Here is a 20,846-nt window from a genome sequence, read left to right on the forward strand (position 1 = left end):
GATGAAGTTGAAAATTAAATTCATCACATGTCCTGCAGCTGAACAACTGATATGACTAATACTGATAGCAATATTTAAATTGTAATAAAGTAATAGAAGTAGATCATTGCAGTTCAAGTCTTTGTCTGGGGTATGAAAAGACTTGTATAGAGTAATGTATCACTGCTGTCATGTATTGCAGTATTGGTCCACTGAGTCTGGGCCTATGATAGTCTGCATTACTAATGACCAGAGGGTGAGGAGCTTCAAAGAGCATCAGCATGGCCCTCTATTGAACATTCTCTTTGCTCTCACTCTGGGAGCATGTATGGAAAGCATTATGCATGTTTAGAGTTCACTATGACTGTGCTGTGCACAATATAGTCTTTGTTTGAAGTGAAGACCATTTCATCTGGGATTTGTAACATGTTGATGACCGCCATCTTTGTGTTTTAAATTGGTTAAGTTCTTGTTCTTGTCCCTGTACCTCAGTGTTTGGTGTTACCTGTGCTGCATGCATGAATCCAAACGGCTCTTATCAGCATAGACACACTCTTCTGGCTTTTCCAAAAAAGCTCATCCAATATCTAAAACCTGTCCCTGTTTGCTAGTTTGCTCACTTACCTTTCTTGTGGAGGATAATAGATTTGAAAATATAATTTAATGTCAAAATACTAGCACTTTAACAATACCTAATTTTCAACAACTGTACTACAGGACTTGCTACTGAAGTTTAGTTCTAGTAGTCATTCAGAACCTGAAAACAGAATAATGTGTTTACAAATGCCATCAAATACTATTTCCTGAGCAAGACATTCAATGAATCTATGTGGAGCATTCTTTTTGGCGTTCCTGCATGAAAACTGTTCACAGGGTTAACTTAAAGTATGTGTGATGATACTAAAGGTGCAGTTACTTTTGCACCAATCCAAAAACTATTAACAAATATTTCATGAATCTACTCAGTCAATGTATTTGTCTAAGTTGTAGCTTATACCCACAACATACTCGCGGCACAAAGAATTGCCCAGGGGACTTTTTATCTTGCTTATTTAAACCTCCCAGAAATTGTTTTTTCACTGACACTAGCAATGTTATTATTTTGGGACCCTGAGACATTTTTGTCGTTTCATTTTATTACCATGAAGAGATATTCCTCCATTCCCTCCACCTACGCCTGTCTGCTTGTTTACATCTAGTTGCTGTTCTCTCCCTGTGTGGCCATCCAGTCTTTCCTGTGTCATTTACTCTTGGGGATTCCTCACCTTCATATATGTCTGACCTGTTACTGACTATGACAGTGACTTATGGCAGTGTTTCTCAACCTCTGGTACGGGGACCACTATGGCCCTTTGTATACAGTGGCTTGGCTCTTCTACATTTTGCCACGTCACAACCACAAACTTTAATACATAATACAGAACATTTGTAAACAACAGTTTTCAGATCTTGTGGGAGACTTTTGACTGGATTTATGTCTGGACTTTGACTGGGCCGTTCAAACACATGAATATTTTTTGTTTTAAACCATTCCAAAGCCAAAAGGTTTTCTTCCAAGATTGCCCTGTATTTGGCTCCATCTTCCCATAAACACTGAGCAGCTTCTCAGTCCCTGCAGAAGAAAAGCAGGAGCACAGCATGATTCTGCACCACCGAGTTTGAAAGTGAGGATGGTGTGTTCAGAGTCTCGTGCCCTGTTAGTTTTACACTACATTTGTCACTCTTCTATAAAGGCAGAGTCCCTGTCCACCTGAGCTGTGGATCTCTGCAGCTCCTCCAGAGTTCCTCCAGAGTTCCTCCAGAGTTCCTCCAGAGTTCCTCCAGAGTTCCTCCCGAGTTCCTCCCGAGTTCCTCCCGAGTTCCTCCCGAGTTCCTCCCGAGTTCCTCCCGAGTTCCTCCCGAGTTCCTCCCGAGTTCCTCCCGAGTTCCTCCCGAGTTCCTCACGAGTTCCTCCCGAGTTCCTCCCGAGTTCCTCCCGAGTTCCTCACGAGTTCCTCACGAGTTAATTTTACTTCCACTTCACAATTGCGTGTCGCTTTGTGTCGTTATTTCACAAAAATTGCCATTACAGTGTAATTAAGTTTGTGGTCGCGCTGTGACAAAATGTAGAAAAGACGTGTGTTCAGTTTGCCAAGTAGCAACTGAAGCGGAGATTGAGCACCAATGGGAGGCTGCAGTGTCATTGTGGGGACTAGGATGCATGTTAAATACCCTGAGAGTGGCTTCACTGTGAAATATTGAATGCTTTAATGCAATCACTAATATTTTGGGCCGTGGCTGGAGAGCCGCGGCGCGGTCAATTGGCCGCGCAGTTTCAGGGACCGCGGCATTTCCCTTATAGCCTGTTATAGCCTCATGGCTAACCTTAACCTTAACCCTAACCCTAACCCGGCGCGGTCTAAAATGGCACTAAAACGCGGTCATATAGCGGCGCAGTTTCAGGAGCCGCGGCGCGCGGCCGGCACAAAAATAACATGGCTTTTTCGGCCGCGCGCCGCCGCACTGCAGTCACTCCCAATATTTTGTATGGAAGTCAATACAAAGTTCTGTTTAAGTTCAGTTGATGGAATGATTGTGGTTAATGCTTCTCATCTTAAAGTGCATATGAATGTAATACACAACATATGGCAAGGGTCAAAGCACGTCTAATTTACAAAATATATATTATCTTACTAATAAAAGTATATGAAAACACCTTAATTTTGTTTGAAAATTAAAATTAAATCAAATAAAACATCACAATACATAAATTGTCCCTGCATTTTGTATGTAATTCTGTGCATCAATAACACAGATCGAGGGATAATATTCCTGTGAATTCTTAATAATTGCCATGAGAAATGTCCAACTTTTGCAACCCTGCACATGAATATCCCACCAAAGTAATAATTAGAGAACATTTAAAAAAATTTAAGGCTGATGTTGGAGAAACTTGACGGTTGTGTAATTATAATGTTATGAACACTCAGGATTAACTGTGCACTTGAAGCAGTTTGTTAACATTCTGAAGACAAAAGTTGGTTCTGAGTTGGCAGTTATTCCTGACTATGATCTGTTTTTGTATCAAAAAGTGTTGGTTATTACAATATGTTCCCTCTTTCTTCGCAGCTCTCCTTTACAAACCCATTGACCGTGTCACTAGAAGTACCCTGGTCCTTCATGTGAGTACATCTGTCCTATTTGACCTTGTATTTTAAATAAGTGTCTTTTTCTGTGCTCTGAGTTGCAACTGATTGGGCTTGTAAGGGTTTTTCCACCATGATGTTGTGCACTACTTATCGTTTATTTATTTAGTTTATTCTACATGCATTGATGATCCATGCAGGTTAAAAAACACTATTGCTGCTCCCTTAGTTTGAGATTAAGAAGCTTTTTATATGGATCTCAAATTGCATCTTCCAAAAAATAATATGATAAATATAATACAATGCCCTATAAATACATCGAACTGGCCTCCAAAGCACTATGCCATATATATAATTTATATATACTTTTTATATTATATATATAATTTATATATTCTTCTACTGAGAGTGTTTTTCAAACTTCCTATAAGTGATCTGTTCTTTTCCTCTGTATCTACCTCTGTATCTACCTGCGTTGCAACAATGAAATTTCCCCATGTGGGACAATAAAGGATTATCTTATCTTATCTTATCTTATCTTATCTTATACCTAATAGCTTGAAATATACAGGCGACTTTAAACGTCAAAACTAAATCAACCATAAATCTTTGGCTCTTCCCGAATGTACCGGTATGTTGCTCAATACAGCTTTTCAGATTATACCTCCCACATCCGGGCTGTAATAATAACTAAAGTGTTGATGACGCCCGCTGTGAAAACACTTGTATCTATTTGTGTTGATCCACAGTCTGAGCAGCAGCCTCCCCAGTGTGTACTCACCAAAGGTCACTCTATAGCTCCTCTCAGAGAGAGGCTGTGAATATTGGCTGGTTTATTTTTGAACACACACGTCTGCATCTGTCCCTCCATCACACCTCTCCTCTGATGAGAGCAGCCTGCACAAAAACAAGGAAATGAGATTTCCACTGATTACGTGGTGCGCCTGTTTATGGTTCAAACAAGAGGGTGAAATGGAAATGGAACACGTTTGTGCTCACACTTCAATTGATTATTTGTCTGTGTGTTTACCTCCACTTGATACATAATTGCAGTTTCAAGTTTGGGGAACATTGAACTGTCTCAAGGTTAAAAATCCTAAACAGGATTTATTTTGTAATGTATGGATACTTTGTAGAAAAAATCAAATGCTGTTTGAACTTACCATGTATATAACAATACAATTCAGTGACGAGAACATGTCAAATCAGTAAATCCCATTACAAATTTGTGTTGTCATGATGATCAACTTTAAAATACAATTTAGATACTAGGAAAAGACTCTATACCACCTGTGATACCACAATTATACTAACACTTTTTTTAGACATTGTAATGTTACCATTGCCAGGAAAGATACAACTTTTTCCTGTTTTAGTTTTTCCTGTTTTCTACAAAACTGTTCTGTAGTTAGTGGAAAGATGAATTATTTGGATCTGTTTTGCATACTTTTAGTTTTAAAGCAATACATGTTTAGTCCCTGCAGTATTGTCTGTTGATATTGTGTATAAGCAGATAGCAAAGTAACAGTATCAAATGTGAAAAAGATTGATTCCCAAAAGTGCCACATCTGAGCAAACCTGGTGACATGTGTTCAACTGATTCTTACATTTTGAAATGATCAAAGTATGCCAACACTAAAACGATAGAAAGAAGATGATACTGGGATGACACTGTTTATGTAGATCTGCAACAAAGTTTTTTTTTTTTTTTTTTCATTATATAATTATGTTGAGTTTTGGTTTTAAGTATTTCTGTTTATAACTCGTACTGTTTTTGTTTTGTTTAATTTTTAGAATTTCAATGAAATAAAAAAAATAAAATAAAAAAAACATTGGGTCATACGATGTAATCTGTTCTATTTTGTCAGAAAAATAAAGAATTAACTCACTTTCAGGACTTGTTAAAACACACACCCAAAGACCACCCGGACTTCCCTCTGCTCCAGGACGCTCTGCGCATCTCCCAGAACTTCCTCTCCTCCATCAATGAAGAGATTGATCCGAGAAGGACCGCCGTCACCACACCCAAAGGAGAGGTGAGTCACCGGGATAATGTCCAAATATATATGAACATGGTGTGACCATTTCATCTGCACAGGCTCGTCAGTTGGTGAAAGATGGCTTTCTGGTGGAAGTGTCAGAAAACTCCAGGAAACTCCGGCACGTCTTCCTCTTCACCGATCTGCTGCTTTGTGCCAAGATGAAAAAGACTGCTGTGGGGTGAGTGTGACTTTCACTCCTGTCTTTTTTATAGTGTGTATAGATTAGTGTCCTGGTTGAGTTCTCTCTGGTCCATTTTCACTGTGCCTCTGGTTGTGATGGAAATAATAACTCTATCAAGTGCATGCACAGAGGAAAGAGTGACTAAAATGCGAACATAATTAAAGTTATTGATGTGGGAGCTTGAGCAAGCCAACCATCTTGTAATTGTGTTTCCTTCATTTGAGTCAGTGACGTATTTGCCTCAATATTAAATCTGTGCATGCCCAGATACTTCTGCACAAGCACACACATGTGGGTGGACAAACTACATATCGTATGTTTTGCTACTAAACCTGTACAAACAGCACAGGGCAGAGAAACATTGAGGTCATCTAATTTTAGTGTAAGAGTTGATGCTTTTGGTGACTATGGCAGGTACAGTGCCATTTAAATGTTGTTAAACTTTCTTAACTTGAATGACTGGCAAACTAAGGCTACAACTGACAGATGATATTTTTAACAGTTTTACTCTGACGTACATGCACTTGTTCAAATATGTCTAAGGGCTTTATTACTGGTCAAGACCAAATCCTTCGGGGACAGTAAAGGACAGTATAATTCTATAATTTGAATATATGGGGCAGGGCCTATATATGTATTGCTAAAAGTTTGACCCTATATTTTTAATTCTAAAATTTTGACCCCTTTCTTTCTTCCACTACTCTCCCTGTGGCTATATGTGTGAATGAAACCATTATGGACTAGCCAATGGGACTAAAGTCTTTTACTGATTCACATTTGAAACTCGCCCACCTTGTGTTAATCCCCCCGAGGAGCAATAATCCAGGCATTATCTCTATTATTGTAGTATGTATTTAGCATGTATTTGTTTTATCTCTGCTTGCAGACGGCACCAGCAGTATGAGTGTAAGTGGTACATCCCTTTGGCAGACCTGACCTTCCAGACTTTGGACGAGTCAGACTCCTGCTACAGTGTCCAGGTGTTACCCGAGCACGAGATTGAGGAGATGAAGATGAAGATCTCGGTCCTCAAGAGTGAGATACAGAAAGAGAGGGTAAAACATACTCAAAATTACTCACTGCACTCTAAAAGTATTACGGTATTTGTTTTTGTATAACCAACAAGTACAATATTCATATACTATGCAGCAGAGTATTTGCAAATTACAATGCAGACTTCCATGTAACATATCTTGTTTCCCAGTCACATCCATAAAACTAATAGTCCGGATTCAGAAATTGTTAAATCTAACTACTGTAATTTGGATCTGATTTTGAATATATCTAAACATCTTTAACCATTGCTCATTGTTTCTACTGTTTTTAGATCCATCAGCCCTTGTAGGTCAGTGTTTGCATGATGTAACTGTAGCATAAAATAAAGTCTGACTTTACATTGACCTGTTCACATTCTAGAAATGTGAGAAAAGCAATATGTGGTTTGACAACTTTGTACCTTATCAATTTGTGGTCTGACCACACAATCATAGACAGGACACATAAAATGTTAAGCATACACTTTTTATTGTACATTTAAAATAAAAGCAAGCCCACACTTAAAGGCGTTATGGACGATTTTTCGGCGATTTGAGAACGCAGGCGGAAGTGCGCATGCGCACTCCCCCGTGCGGACTGATACAACACACACGTGCGTTTGTTTATTAGCGCAACGGAGCACATCGCATCTCTCGTCTCCCGTAGATTTCTGTCCACTTCTGCGTCAGCTCGAACTGTCTTTCTCCGTCTTCATTTTGCCCCGTACACTGAGGGAACTATATTGTGATAGATCCATGCGCTTAGGCACGCGGAAACGTGGGGAAGAACCGCACGCGGCTGCAGGTGAGCGATAGGTGCGTTTTATGATTGATACGTGGCAGGACAAATGATTTATCCACGCCACGAGGAAATATGATAAAAAAAATAAATAAATTGCTGAAAAAAATCGTCCATACCACCTTTAAGATTATCTTCAAGGAAAAGTATTATTTGTATTGTTGGCCTCATAAAAGCTCAAACCAAATGGCATATGCAGCTGATCCTGTTAATATTAAACCTGATCTCCCCTATTATAAGATATAGTCTATAACAGTCTATGATTTACATTTGTTTTCCACACTCAATCCAACACATACTATAATCCAACGGAGTGCCCCTAACTTCCTGTTTTCCCCCGGAGAGCTGCTCTCACACAGAGCACCACAGTCCACATGGTCACAGCACCACTGATCTGATAGGAGTGAGTCTGACTCACTGCTTCCTGCCATCAACTCTTGAGGAGTAAGCCTGTGTTTGCTTTCACTTCTCACAAAACCCAAAAAGGTCTATATTATGTGGTGCATGAAGAACTTACGAAACAGAATGTACTGATCACATAGTTCAAGTTAACTGTTTGATTCTGACACTCATGACAATTGTTCTGCTTTTGTGTGTAGAAAGCCCCCAAAGGCCAAAGTCGTGTGGAGAGGTTAAGGAAGAAGATGAATGAACAAGAGTCTTGGTTGCTTATGCATTCTCCAACCATCCCCTTCCGCATCCACAACAAACATGGAAAAGTAAGAGGACTTTCTTCAAATATTTATATGCATTACTTAAGTTTCACCACTAGAGGGAGGCCTCAGACCTGGGATGTGTCAAAATGCTCACCGCAGTGTAGGTTGACGTTTCTTCTTGTCTTTGCATAATTCTATGTATTATAAAAACCTCCTTAAATACATATTTACATAAATTTAACAAATACAACAGTACATTGTTAAACTTTAAACCTATTTTTTTTTTTAATTTACCATAAATATGTCTGGAATATGAAACAACATAACATAAGAAAAACATTGATTCATTGAAATTAAATATGAGATATTTTCCTCACTGTTGTCTCATTTCATTAATTATTTCATTGTCATTATGTGTTATTTTCTCTTTTAAATCTGGAATTTGATTCTAAAATAATGTTTGAGGATGAATTTAAATATGTTCAGCTCTTTTTCCCTTATATTGTGATCAGAGTTTGACCATTTGCTTTTGTTTGTGAAGAGTTATCTGTTCTTGCTGTCTTCGGACTATGAGCGATCAGAATGGAAGGAAAGTATACAGAAACTCCAGAAGAAAGGTAACCACACTCTTTACAATATTGATTTTTTTGTATTCAAACCACATAAGTGTTTCACAATAGCCATGTGTTCTGTATATTCTCAGACCTCCAGTCTTGTGTTTTGAGTTCTGTTGAGCTCCAAGTTCTCACCAGCTCCTGTTTCAAACTCCGCACTGTCCACAACATCCCGGTCACAACTAACAAAGACGGTAAGGACCACTCCACACTGTCTCTTTATTCTCCTCCTGTGTGTGGGAGCTTGTATGTTTTTCTTGTGTTTTTCAGTTTGAGTTCCTACAAAAGTGCCTATTACATTGTGAGTGCAGGGAGAAGCCACATAATGACAGAGGGGGGTCTTTGCAGCAGAAATGCAGGTTCCAATATGTTTCTGATCTTGCTCGGAGCCCTGAATACCACGCACTGTGCTGGCTGTTACCGTGGCTTGTACATATTTGTTTTTGCTCCAAATCTTCACGATGCACTGGACTGGGAGGCGAGTTGTGACATTAAAGCCATCTGGACAGCTCACTCTGATCTGGGGCTATGGCACAAAGGTCTATGGTTTCAAATGGAGCAGGACAACATGGCCTGTAGTGGCTGTAGATGGAAAAAGGGCTGTCATATTTACAAAAAGCCGCCTCCATTTTTGGTTTACAAAAATTGCACCATTATTTTGACATTTCAAACCTTTTAGGTGGTCGTCTGTGAAATTTTAGGACTGTATCAAAATGTTTGTCAAAGTTTCTCAAATACAAACAGGAGCATGTACTGTAAGTGTAAGAAAACAATGAATAAAATTAGATAATGTCAAAATGTTTCCTTTTCAAAAGGGTACATTTCAGACCTTGTTGTTATTGTGATGTATTTAGTTCATTTGTGAGAGATTATGCAGCCCTAACTTGAACTGACAAGGCAAGGCATGTTTATTTGTTGAGCAAACTTCATACACAAAGTAACTGAAAGTGCTTCACATAACAGGAAAAGATGCACTATCAATCACCACGGAAGCATTATTTTAACATTTACTTTAAAAGAGTACAGTTTTTGAGCCCCGTCAGTGTCTACTTTAATCCCAGTGACAAGCTCTTCAAAATTCTTCAATTGAAATGGGTCTGCTACAGCTTATAGGACGCGACTACTGGAAATGTGCATCAAATAAATCCACTTAAATAGCTTTACATTATCATTCTTTTGACTTAGTTTTACAGTACATGAGCAACATACCGTGCACTCGCTCACCTCTGTGTTACAAGTTGTAGTGGGCACTGAGGGGGATTAAATGAAGAACAGCTGCTTTTGGAATGTTCTCTTTAACCTAAAACGTTTCTACAGGATCCCGACCGTCAGCGAACCATTCACACTTTCATTTACCCCCTGCTCGCAATTATAAATCAATTATCACATATTAGTGCATGATTTCCTCTACACTTCAGTTTATTGTACCTGATACAGTAAAGAAATTGGCCCCGTCTGACTGAGAACCGCCTCAGAGCTGAACCTTTGAACCGTCTGCCCTGCAAGTCCCCCTCTGTCATTAACACACTGCTCTGCTCTCCGCCGCCTTCAGTGGAAGCCCAAACAGACTCACGGTCCAGTTTATTTACCAGGAAACAGCCGGCTACACGGGCCCCTAGCACAGCACCACTGCACCCCATGTTGTGTCAGTCAGGGCCACCCAAAAGGCAACGCCCCCAGGACACCAAGATTATCAATGAAATAATATTATTGTAGCGATGTCAGTAGATAAGTACTCTTTGATATAGTTTTATACATACATTTATATAGTTGGTCAATTTGTGTCAAGTTGAGCATACACAGGGAGAATTGAAAACCATAGATAATAGTATAAAGTGTTCTCTATTTTCAAGGATTGTAAGTTAAAACATGTTTTGCATATTTAGTTGTTTTTTGTTTAGTCTATAAGGTTTGACAAGCTAGATCTTCAAAAGATCATTGGATTCTTATTGGTTCAGGCTATCCTCTTACCTGCCACTTTCTTTGAATGTCTTTTAGCAGAATTAAACATACTTTCTTTTTTTGTTTTTTGTTTCCTGTTTTGGAGTATGTGGGAGTGCGTGGGAGTTTTTGTTTCCTGTTTGGGAGTACAGTACAATCTAGTGCTGTGATAGGACTGCTTGTCCATGATGTCGAATTTGAAGATTTTGTCTCGGGCAAAACCAACATTTTTGATAAGAAAGTGGATGGAAACAGTAAAAGTTATTAAATAGACAATTGGGTTGGATTAGATACTTAAATTTGTTTGCTGGCAGAGTTAATGGGTCTGTCTGGCAAATGATCACTCTAAAACAAAGTGAAATTGTGACATGTGTGTTCTGGTGTATGCACAGTGGTACATTGTGATGTGTGCCCATACTGTGTTGTACTATTTTAATTACTAGTCAATGTAAATTAATGTGTTTCTGTTTAAATACTCATAATACCTGTTTGATTCAAACTGGACTGAACCGTTTGTGCTTGTTTTGCAGATGAGGAGACTTCAGGCCTCTACGGCTTTCTTCATGTGATCGTCCACTCTGCCAAAGGATTTCAGGAGTCAGCCAGTGAGTTGGCAGGAATCACCCTAACATCAGATTTCACACATCCATAGACACTCGTTGGCGAGACATCATAGGGTTAAAACTGCCTATGAACATGTGCCAAAACATGACCAACTCAATCTGAAGGTGCAAGTTTGTACGCATCATAAAACCTTGGCATTATCAGAATTTAGTACATTGGTTTGTTGTAGTACAGTAGTCATTTTTATAAGCACTGACTACAGTTTCCTGAGGTATAGCCTCAAGTACAACTATGGTAAGTATGTTGTGTCCATACCTCAAGCATTTGTTATAATAAAGTAGAAGCAAAGGAATGCAGAGAAATGCAATTGTGTTTGTTACCATGACTGCACTGTGGTATAATATGAGAGGGGCTCTACCAGTGGGTTATGGATTGGAAGCATTCTCCACTGAAAGTTGTTTGATCTTGGATGGAGCAGAGAGAGCTGAGGGGCTTAGAATGGAGCGAGTGCGAGGGTACAAGGATAGAGAGAAGTGGGGGCTTTGAAAGGCAGGTCAATGTCTGGTGGTCTACTACAGGAGAGGGATCTGTGTACAAGCTATGGAGATGGGGTAGAATGCCAATGATGTGAAGGATATTGTTTTATTGTAGCCTACTGCCAAGTTAAATTAGAATTAGTGAATGGTTCAACTTGGCAAATTTTACAAACAAATTTAAAAAAACATAGGAAAAAAGGTTCCATTATCTCCAATCTCACAATAGTAAAACTATTATTTGTAAATTAGACAGAATCCTTGTGGCTAGAGTTAGTGTTTTGGTAAAATGTAATACAATGGTTAACTAGTGTTTGCTAATATAGAATACAGTTTTTCAAGTTTACATATTTATTGTTGCTGTGTGAAGATTTGTTTAGTTCTGAAAACATCTAATGTTTGTATCACAGCTCAGAAATGTGATGCCTTCAACCTGGCATTCAGGCACAACCTACAAACAAGGAAAACTAAAATTGTGTTCTCCAGATGACTACAAAGAGCATCTCATTTGTCTTGTATGTAGATGTGGGATGGTGGTGCTGACACCATCATAAGCCCCTATAAGTGTGTGAGCAATGATTGATGAGGGTTTTGCATCATGGTGGATATCTGTACTTTCATCTCTTATGAGGTTTTTTTTCTGCTCTATGGAATGTGATGGTGGTCTGCTGTTTGATTCATGTGATTCTTATTATAATATTAATTTACCATAATTGCAGAGTCGTTTTTCAGTGGTTTACTAAGTAAATTTATCTACAATGGCCTTGTATCAGTTTCTTTATAAGAAAAGCCATAATGTCTGAGGAAATAAGCCTAGAAATCCCCTCAAATCTGATTGAAGAATCTCATAAAGGCGGTGATGAATGATCAGATTGGAGCTGTGGTATTTCTGTCACATAAAGCCGCCCCAGTGGGAGACAGCTTCCATTCAGCCCAGGGCAAAATACTGAAAACTGGGTCACAGTGGAAGGCACAGGAGTCAAGATGCTACAAAAACTCTGTTTGGAAAAACAAACCTGAGCAAAACACATGCTAGTGATACAAAACTATAGTCATTTTTGAATGTTGAAATGTCAACAGTTGGTGATATATAAATATAAATAAATATAAAGTTCCCATTGTTCAAACAAAATAAATAGAAGGCTTAGCAGCAATACTGGAAAGCTTAATAATCTTGTAAATCTAGCGTGTAATTGAATTCAGCTTGTGTCTTCATCCTTCTGGTTTCTATAAAAACAATACTGAGCTCTCTTTTCTATGTTTAGTTTGTAGCAGACACTACCTTGTGTTGTGTTGTATTCTAGACCATGAGTAGTTAAACTCATTATCACGTATCATATTGTGTGAACCCTCAGTTTGACCCTGCGCTCTACACTGCCCCAGGCCAGGATTAGACCCCTATATTTGGACACACACATGCCCCAGTCACAACAGCCTTTTAATTAAGATGGAAGAGGATGGGATGCATTAACCTCTGATTTTAGGGAGCACAGACCCCAGACTGACCAGTGAGCGCCAGAGAGGAAATAGTGCTCACCTGCCAACAAGATGGACTTGCTCCACTTCTGTAGTTTGACTGGCCCAAGACACCAGAGGCCAAACTAAATATGATACAACTGGCCTGGTTTTAGTTTTGTTCAGCTGCACACAAAGTATTTTTTCAGTCTTTCATAATACTGCACATACATTTATTATAGGCTTTATTATTTAGGTCAGAGCTACTCAACGTGTGGGGTGCGTCGGATTAGGGTGGCACAGAGATGTGCCAAAAGGGGCGTAAGACGTTTGGGAAATGGGCTTGTGACACGTGTCACGCAATAGAAAAACACCCAGCACCAACATGGTGTTAATCTCTAGATACAACAGAGCCTGCTTCTGTGCCAGAGCTCACACACGGTTGTCTCTGGTGGACGAACCACAACTTTGGCCTCTGCCTGCACTATGTGCTCTCTCCAGCTCCCTGTCGCTTCCTCACACCTCGGCTCCCCTTTCCAAGTGCTCATTTGGCCATAATCCATTTGTATTTATATTGCCACCATGTGCTGCCCGGTGGTTGAGTGGTTAAGGTGGCAACACACTTGCCAAGCTCCAAGTGCAGCTGGCCGCAGTGTTGTGAGTTCGAATCCCGGTTCTAACAGTTTACTGCATGTCCTCCCTTCTCTCTCATCCCCTGTTCACACTCAGCTGTCCTGTCTAATAAAGCCTAAAGGGCCCAAATCCTTTTATAAAAAAGAAAAAAAGCTTATATATGCGCCTTGATTGCAAGTGCTTTTTTTTGGGTAAAATTGTGAAATGAGTGCAGTGGTATGAGTCAGCACTGCACAAAGAACAGTCTCTGTATGAGTATATGTAATGCAGACCCGAGGCGAGAGAAGTGATCCACTGTGACACAGAAGTAATGCAAGTGTGTCTTGAGTGAAGCTGTCCCACTGCAGACAGGTAACACTGGCCACTCATCAATACTGTTATTTCAGGTTAATGTATAGGCGTTTAGAGATGAATTAAATTTTTTATCAGTTAAAATACATGATAAATTCCTGTTGGGGGGCATGGATATTTTTTTTTATCCCCTAGGGAAGCACCTGAAAAAGTTTGAGAATATATATTTTTTTCTATGTGTGTAATAATGTCAAATGTTAGAGCCACCAGTATTAGTATTTGCATTTATAGCCACATATTAATGTGGCTATAAATGCAAAAACATTAAATGTTCTTAAACATTATCTGGATTGCTGTTATAGATACGGACAGACAATACAAAAATAGTTTTGAGGATAAGTTGATCATATAATTGCTATTTTTGCTGCTTCTGTTTACTTGGCAGCATCAATTGCTTTTAACATTTTGAGACGATTACTGCTTGATAAGCATATCCGTTTGTAGCGGAAGTGTACAATAACCGCTCAGCTTCAGCGTCTTATTGACTTTGCTGTACAAACATGCCCCAGATGGACCCCTCTTCTGAACTTCCCGTTCACCGCTGCCACTAATCTCCTCCTCATTGGGAGTGATTATGCCCCAACTTTTTAGGAAGCAGCCAAAATAAACAAGCAAGTCATGAATCCAGATGGGGGCATGTGTGGTACTGTACTGGGACAGAACAGTGTTAGGCAGGTGTGAAGATGTCGCTAGTTAAGGGGATTTAAAGGTGCCCTGTGGAAGGGTCTGTTTCCATGGAGACGAGCAGGTGATGACACAAGGTCAAGTTACAAGCCAGATCCATGGATAGGTGACCTCGCTTACAGGAATAATACATGTTTTCCCAAGGTATTTTTGAGCAATAAAACAATGTTTAATGACATGCTGTGGAACGTTCTAGCAATAACATATCCATTGAGACAAGCAGGTGGCTAACCCTCCATCACAAATGTTACATAGTGCACCTTTAAGTAAAGCAAGGCATAATGTTGCGGTGACAATATACAGTAGGGTAAACAAAAACTTGAAGTAGTATATTTTTTAGCATTGAACGGTGTACAGATTTTGCGCGTTAAACATTTACTTATGGACTAGATGTTTTTTGAGTCCTGGTATTGTCTAAATTGATTTCTCATTCAATACTACTTACAGACTAGGATTTATATCCCTCTACCAAAGAATATGTATCCGTAAAAGCTATTATTTTTGGTGATGCCATGGTTTTTGTAAACAGATTCTCTTGTTCATATGAGTGAAAACAGAAGGTTTTCGCCTCTGTGATCCAATCATGTGACTTTGCCGGTGAGAGGTCGAGCCATCCACCCATCCATCATGTTGTCAAAATCAAGATAACCCCAGGGAGAAGGTCCAGCCTTCAGGACGTCCTATTAGACACGTTACAGACAGCTCATGCAACCACCTCTGCAGCAATTTTAGAACCACATTAACTGACTTTAATTGGCCCATGTAAGAGTTGGGTGTGCTTTGATCCCATGGGTGCTACAGTCCAGGTGTGGGAATGTAAATGGTGCTGGGAGTGAATCTACATTTTCATTAATTGACACTTTGACATCCAAAAGAATTACATTCTGGCCTATGTTACAATAATGATTATACAGTATTGGATTATTTATATAAAAATGTATTCTACAGCATTAGTAGATATATTGTTATGGTCCATCTAGATTCTGGAGTAACAAATGCCATCCATTTCTGAACTTTCATTTCAAATAGGACTGTTGATTCTATGTTTTTTACTGCAACGATCCAAAGCGATAGCAAAAACACAACATTTTTGGCATTTGTTGTAAAGAATGCAAAAGTCAAACCCAGGCATTGAATAATATTATGTTCCAGCTGTCGCCTAGAACAAATATTATTGGCATGCAATCGATGCAAAATATGTTTAGCGTAATAAGATTATTACCCATGAGACTTGCAGCTGATTACTAAAGTTCTGCTTTAACGATTGTGACACAGCTACACAGCTCTCCTTTAGCCTGCAATGATTGCCTAATTTACTGAGGCATGTTTCTTTTTGTTAATATATTAATCTTAATCTCTTAAAGAAGATGTACTAAATTGTAATGTTCCTTTCAGATTTATACTGCACCCTGGAGGTGGATTCCTTTGGATACTTTGTCAGCAAAGCCAAGACCAGAGTGTTCAGAGACACATCAGAGCCACAGTGGAATGAAGTCAGTCAACCACATATCCCATGATTCAGTACCATCACATTATGAGTGATGTCTGATCTCGTCTATATTGTTTTGTAGGAGTTTGAGATTGAGTTGGAGGGCTCCCAGTACCTGCGGATCCTGTGTTATGAGAAGTGCTACGACAAAAGCATGCTCAATAAAGATGACAACGAGATCGTGGACAAGATAATGGGCAAAGGACAGGTCCAGGTAAGAACGGAATAACTGTAACACCAGTAAATTCTACACAATCCATCAGACATTGCAACAATCTCTCAGTGAACATAGGAAATATACCTTTTCTGAGCTGGGGTTTTATGGACAACAAGTGAACATTATGTCTTTCAAGTTGACCCAGAGCAAAAAAGGCAATGTATCAAAAATGTTTTGTCCAATAGTACAGTGTCTCAACACCGTGAACATCGTCCTTGTCTGAGAAAAACAAATGACGACTTATTTTGTCTCGTCTCGGCACAATGCTGTGGTTTTGCCAAAGTGGCCTCTAATGACCATGGTGGCATTAATTGTCTAAAACAGAGTCATGTTGTTGGAGGGTTTTCCCCAGTCGTGTGTGAGAACCAGTCCAATAAACGTTCCTCTCAGCCTCGTGTTAACGCGCTGCTGCTGCTGCTGTTGCTGCCGTTGCTGCCTACACAGTGGAATCTGAGGTTACTGGTGAAGGCAGCAAAGTCACTGTTGTTTGTGTTTTGGAACTTGAAGTGAAGTACAGTGAAGTCTTTTTTTTGTCATTTTCCTGATCCTGTGGGCAAATTACCCCGCGAAAATTCATGGTAGTTGAATTTTTGAGCGGTAATTTGCCCACAGGATCCGCTGCACAGTAATCGAACAGTACTACTTTTCAAACAGTTGGTAAAGGTCTACGTTGATCAAAATAAATCTGTTAATTACTTAAAGAAATATTTTGTTTTAGGAGCAGGTAAGTGAACTCATTTCCATAATACACTGCTAAAAAGAGTGTATGAACAAACTGAATATCTTGAATCTTATGTGACCAAGTCTGATTTTAGGGCCTACGCTTTTGATAATTACATACAGCCTGTAAGTGAAAAGTCATCAGAAGACAGAAAATCAAATAGAGCAAATGAATTTACTCCATCTAATTCACTAATCCATTTTCTCTTGCACATTAAACCCGAAACAGGTTGCTTTGGGAAATGGGAACACATGTCTCCAGTCAAAAATAGAAATTGGTGCAGACATGAATCACTCAGAGCAGCTTATTTCAGAGCCAAACCCCAAAATAACCCCATCTTTTAGTATTTGAATTAAAACATTGACTGATATAACCACTCTGCAATCTTTTCTACTCCACTTAAACATGCCGTGTCCTTGAACGCTTCCTTTGATTTTCTCTAAGGAGCTAGGAGACTGGGAGTGCGCCGTAGAGACTCTAGCTCCTTCTCACTGCATCTCAATGTTATGCAGCCTTGGCAGTAAAAACCAGATGCTTCTTGAGATGAGAAGAATTCACCTGAGAGAGGAGTGAGTCACTGTTTTTTGAGCTCAAAGATAATTAAGAGCTACACGGTGCACGCTGTTCTGTAGTTACCCTGCTTTGCCTTGGCACAGCGCTGGGTTAATTAAGTTGGCACCTGTACTTTTAAGAGTAAAATGATTTAGGGCCAGAAAACAAGGGGGTTGTAACCTTAGCTTAAAAGCATTTTCAGCAATAAAGCAAATAAACATTTTTGTGCAGCTAGTTCTCTTCTCCATTCATATACTGGGAGTAAGTTTGGACGGCCCTGTGATATGGTTAAAACAAATTTGAGATTGTTTAAACCAGAATATCATTATCATATATTTTTTCTGATTTCAATAAAATACCAAAAAATACCCCAATAGTTTGTCCAGGCAAAGTGATAAGGACAAGTCCAAAGGCTTCAAAGGATGTGCGTTTGGGTGTATTTTGCCCCTGTTTGTTAATTTTGCCGTGCCCGCTGTAAAATGTTCTGCCACTTTCATCATATAATAAAGAATGGCAGAGCTTTACAGCTGCATCTCTTTACTCTGCACTTTTACTCAAGCGCTTGTGCAGTGATTTCACATCGGCGGTTCGACCATTTTATTTTATATGACAATAAAGGCCACCCTTGGCCACCAAGACTCCACTTCTCCATCTGGGAATATCCACATCAAGACAAAAAGACAAAAAACAAATACAAATAAGTAAGCCACATGTTGTTGGCTAGTTTTGCGAAAACAAGGAGGGAAATGAGAAGAGAGCCGGAGAGAAAGACATGTTCTGTCCCAGACTTTAGTGGCTGGGAATTATTTCACAATCCATAAAGTAAATTTTGAAAGAGAAAGCATTTTCTAGTTTTTAAAAGCTACATAGCCCTTACCTATAGACTAATTGATTAAATTGATCTAAGACTTAGATGATGCTAAATTGGTTGCTTTGATGATGAATATCTATTACATTTATTCAATGTTCAGTGTGAGCCTGTTGTCAATAAACACGTCAAACCTTCAACAAACAGTTAAAGGAAATCAATCTAGTTGTTCTTCAAAGCTGTATGAAATATACTGTTTTTAACTGTCTCTGTACAGACACAAAAAAATTAAGACATTGTAGACATACTGTATATCTCTTTTGTAAAATGTAATTTGAGAAAGTAACTCATCAAGTTTAGTTTTTAGGTCCTGCCATTTTGTCCTCAACCACTTATTACTACACTTAAAAAAGACATAACTTATTGTCGCTTTACTCAGAAAACATCTAACATACCATCTAAATGCATAGTGGAAGTGGCCTTTCTTCACCTTACAGATTCTCTACATCAATCTCCTAAAGTCAACATCTGAACCTTAGCAGAGCCTCACTCGGAGCAGAGCTGTTTGCTTTGGTGAGACACAGTTTGGAAGGAGCCCCCGCTGTTTGACTTTGCTCTCTGGAGACCCCTCAGATTTATTTAACAAGATGGAGGTATTCTGACTGACCGTAAATGGGCATTTTGAGCTGGAACTGAAGCCACCGCTCAGGCTTTACATTGCTCTGATGAGAAAGTTCCATTGCTTTGTCATCCCGTTGTGACAGGTCTTGTTGTGAGTCATGGAGTTACCAGAATCAATGGTCTCATAATAGAGGCAGGAATTGCAGTAGGTTGTAAATGGCATATGATTGCTATTTACAACCTAAATAGATACTTAAATCCTACTGAAATAAACAGAAGGGTCTAATTGGCATCTTAATTTGCACCTAAGGTCAAATGAACTAACTAATATAAATGAATGATAGAAGTAATCATCCACCCACCCAATAATGTCAGTTTTATATGCCAATTCATCAACCCCATGTTCACCCACAGACCAAATACAATTTCACACACAATGGGATTTCATTAGCTTCATGGACTTTTCTGTTTATTTCTCTCTATTCTTGGGCCTCTCAAAGCAGATAACCTCCGAATTCCAGGTCATGTCTGCTAATCCTTCTGTAAATGGCACCAACGTGCCTGTTAGAGTCCTGTCGCTCAAAGCTAAATCACAAAGGGTTGTGTGTTCCAAGTAGAGTGGGCGATATTGACAAAAGTCGTCAAGTGTTCATTATCTTGAGTCAATAACGATAGATGATATTTAACCTGCATCAGAAATATGCTAAATGTGCCTGCATGCCTTATATCTTATCAAGTTCTATTAATATTCATTTATTACACCTGAAGCAAGTTCCAATTTTGTGAATTTTGCTCCCTGACAATGGCAATATTACTTTTTCTGATTCTGTAAATGTCCTTGGTTACCTTAAAAGGGCAGAAATATTATTTCTCACTTGACATTTCTGTTCATGTATTTTTGTACTACCCTTTTTTGAGATCATTTGTAATTGTTTTAATCATAGGCAAAACAACAATTGCCATATAACCATCTATATCCAATCAAATTAATCTTCTTTTCAGTTGAAGACACTGATCAAACTATATAATTTGTATAGTCTTCATCATATTTTGGCCCATGCAACCAATGGCAAGGGCAAGTGCTTCTAGTTTTTTCTCTTTTTTCCAATTGTTTGTGTGCTTATTTATGCTTAAAATGTTGTCACTGGACTTAAAATGGGCTACAAATCCCGACTAAATGTAACGTGATTAGTTTGTTTTGAAGATTGATACCTGTTGACTTCTTAAAGCCACAACCTGATTTCTCTTTGTGGGTCAGAGCTGTTATTCTTGAACACGATGGATTTGTCTTTTGTTGTTACAGAGGACAGAGAGTTTTGCATTAAAGAGTTCAGCGCATTCCTTGGATCGTGAGCGCTCCTCTCCTCTCCTCATCTTCAGGAGGACACTTATGTAACAGTCAGAGTTAACAGTTGCACTGCTTTGTTTTCACACAAACCCATCTTTCCCTGTCAGAGCCAGAGATGCTTTTATCTGCTCAGCCTCTCCTCGCACACACTTACAGTCCTCCCTCTGGGCGCACCACTTTCATTTGAGTCTTATCACAGGGAAATTGGGCTTTCTTTCATACACCCACCAGCACTATCAGCCGTTTAGCCCGTCTTCGTGACCTGTTGAAAGTCAGTTGCACAATAAAGGCTCTTCAAGTCTGAAAGTTTTTACTGTCTGTAAAAATAGCAGCCATTAAAGTTGCACTGTACATCTGCAGGTCTGTCCTCATGTGGCACTAAGGATGGCACAATATTCAGCGTTAGGGTTATAATCATTGTGATAAAAACATCATCATTTTACAATTATTCACAATTACTGAGACCATGACCAACAGTGAAATCTTTGATTTTCCTTTC

General features: G+C 39.1%; 1 protein-coding gene across 2 annotated transcripts in view; it reads left to right on the forward strand.

Annotated features, from left to right (window-relative positions):
* Positions 1–20,846, forward strand: part of abr (ABR activator of RhoGEF and GTPase) — a 101,435-nt gene that overhangs the window by 48,241 nt on the left and 32,348 nt on the right. For both annotated transcript variants that reach the window (XM_072446595.1, XM_072446597.1), the window contains exons 7-16: positions 3,088–3,140; positions 5,000–5,140; positions 5,203–5,324; positions 6,214–6,382; positions 7,760–7,879; positions 8,358–8,433; positions 8,520–8,624; positions 10,902–10,976; positions 15,987–16,084; positions 16,163–16,294. In XM_072446595.1, the coding sequence (XP_072302696.1) occupies positions 3,088–3,140; positions 5,000–5,140; positions 5,203–5,324; positions 6,214–6,382; positions 7,760–7,879; positions 8,358–8,433; positions 8,520–8,624; positions 10,902–10,976; positions 15,987–16,084; positions 16,163–16,294 (1,091 nt within the window). The remainder of the gene's footprint in view (positions 1–3,087; positions 3,141–4,999; positions 5,141–5,202; positions 5,325–6,213; positions 6,383–7,759; positions 7,880–8,357; positions 8,434–8,519; positions 8,625–10,901; positions 10,977–15,986; positions 16,085–16,162; positions 16,295–20,846) is intronic.

Source organism: Eucyclogobius newberryi, unplaced genomic scaffold (assembly GCF_026437365.1).
Source record: "Eucyclogobius newberryi isolate DKJ021-1_F unplaced genomic scaffold, fEucNew1.0.hap1 SCAF_15, whole genome shotgun sequence".
In the NCBI taxonomy this organism is placed as follows: Eukaryota; Metazoa; Chordata; class Actinopteri; order Gobiiformes; family Gobiidae; genus Eucyclogobius; species Eucyclogobius newberryi.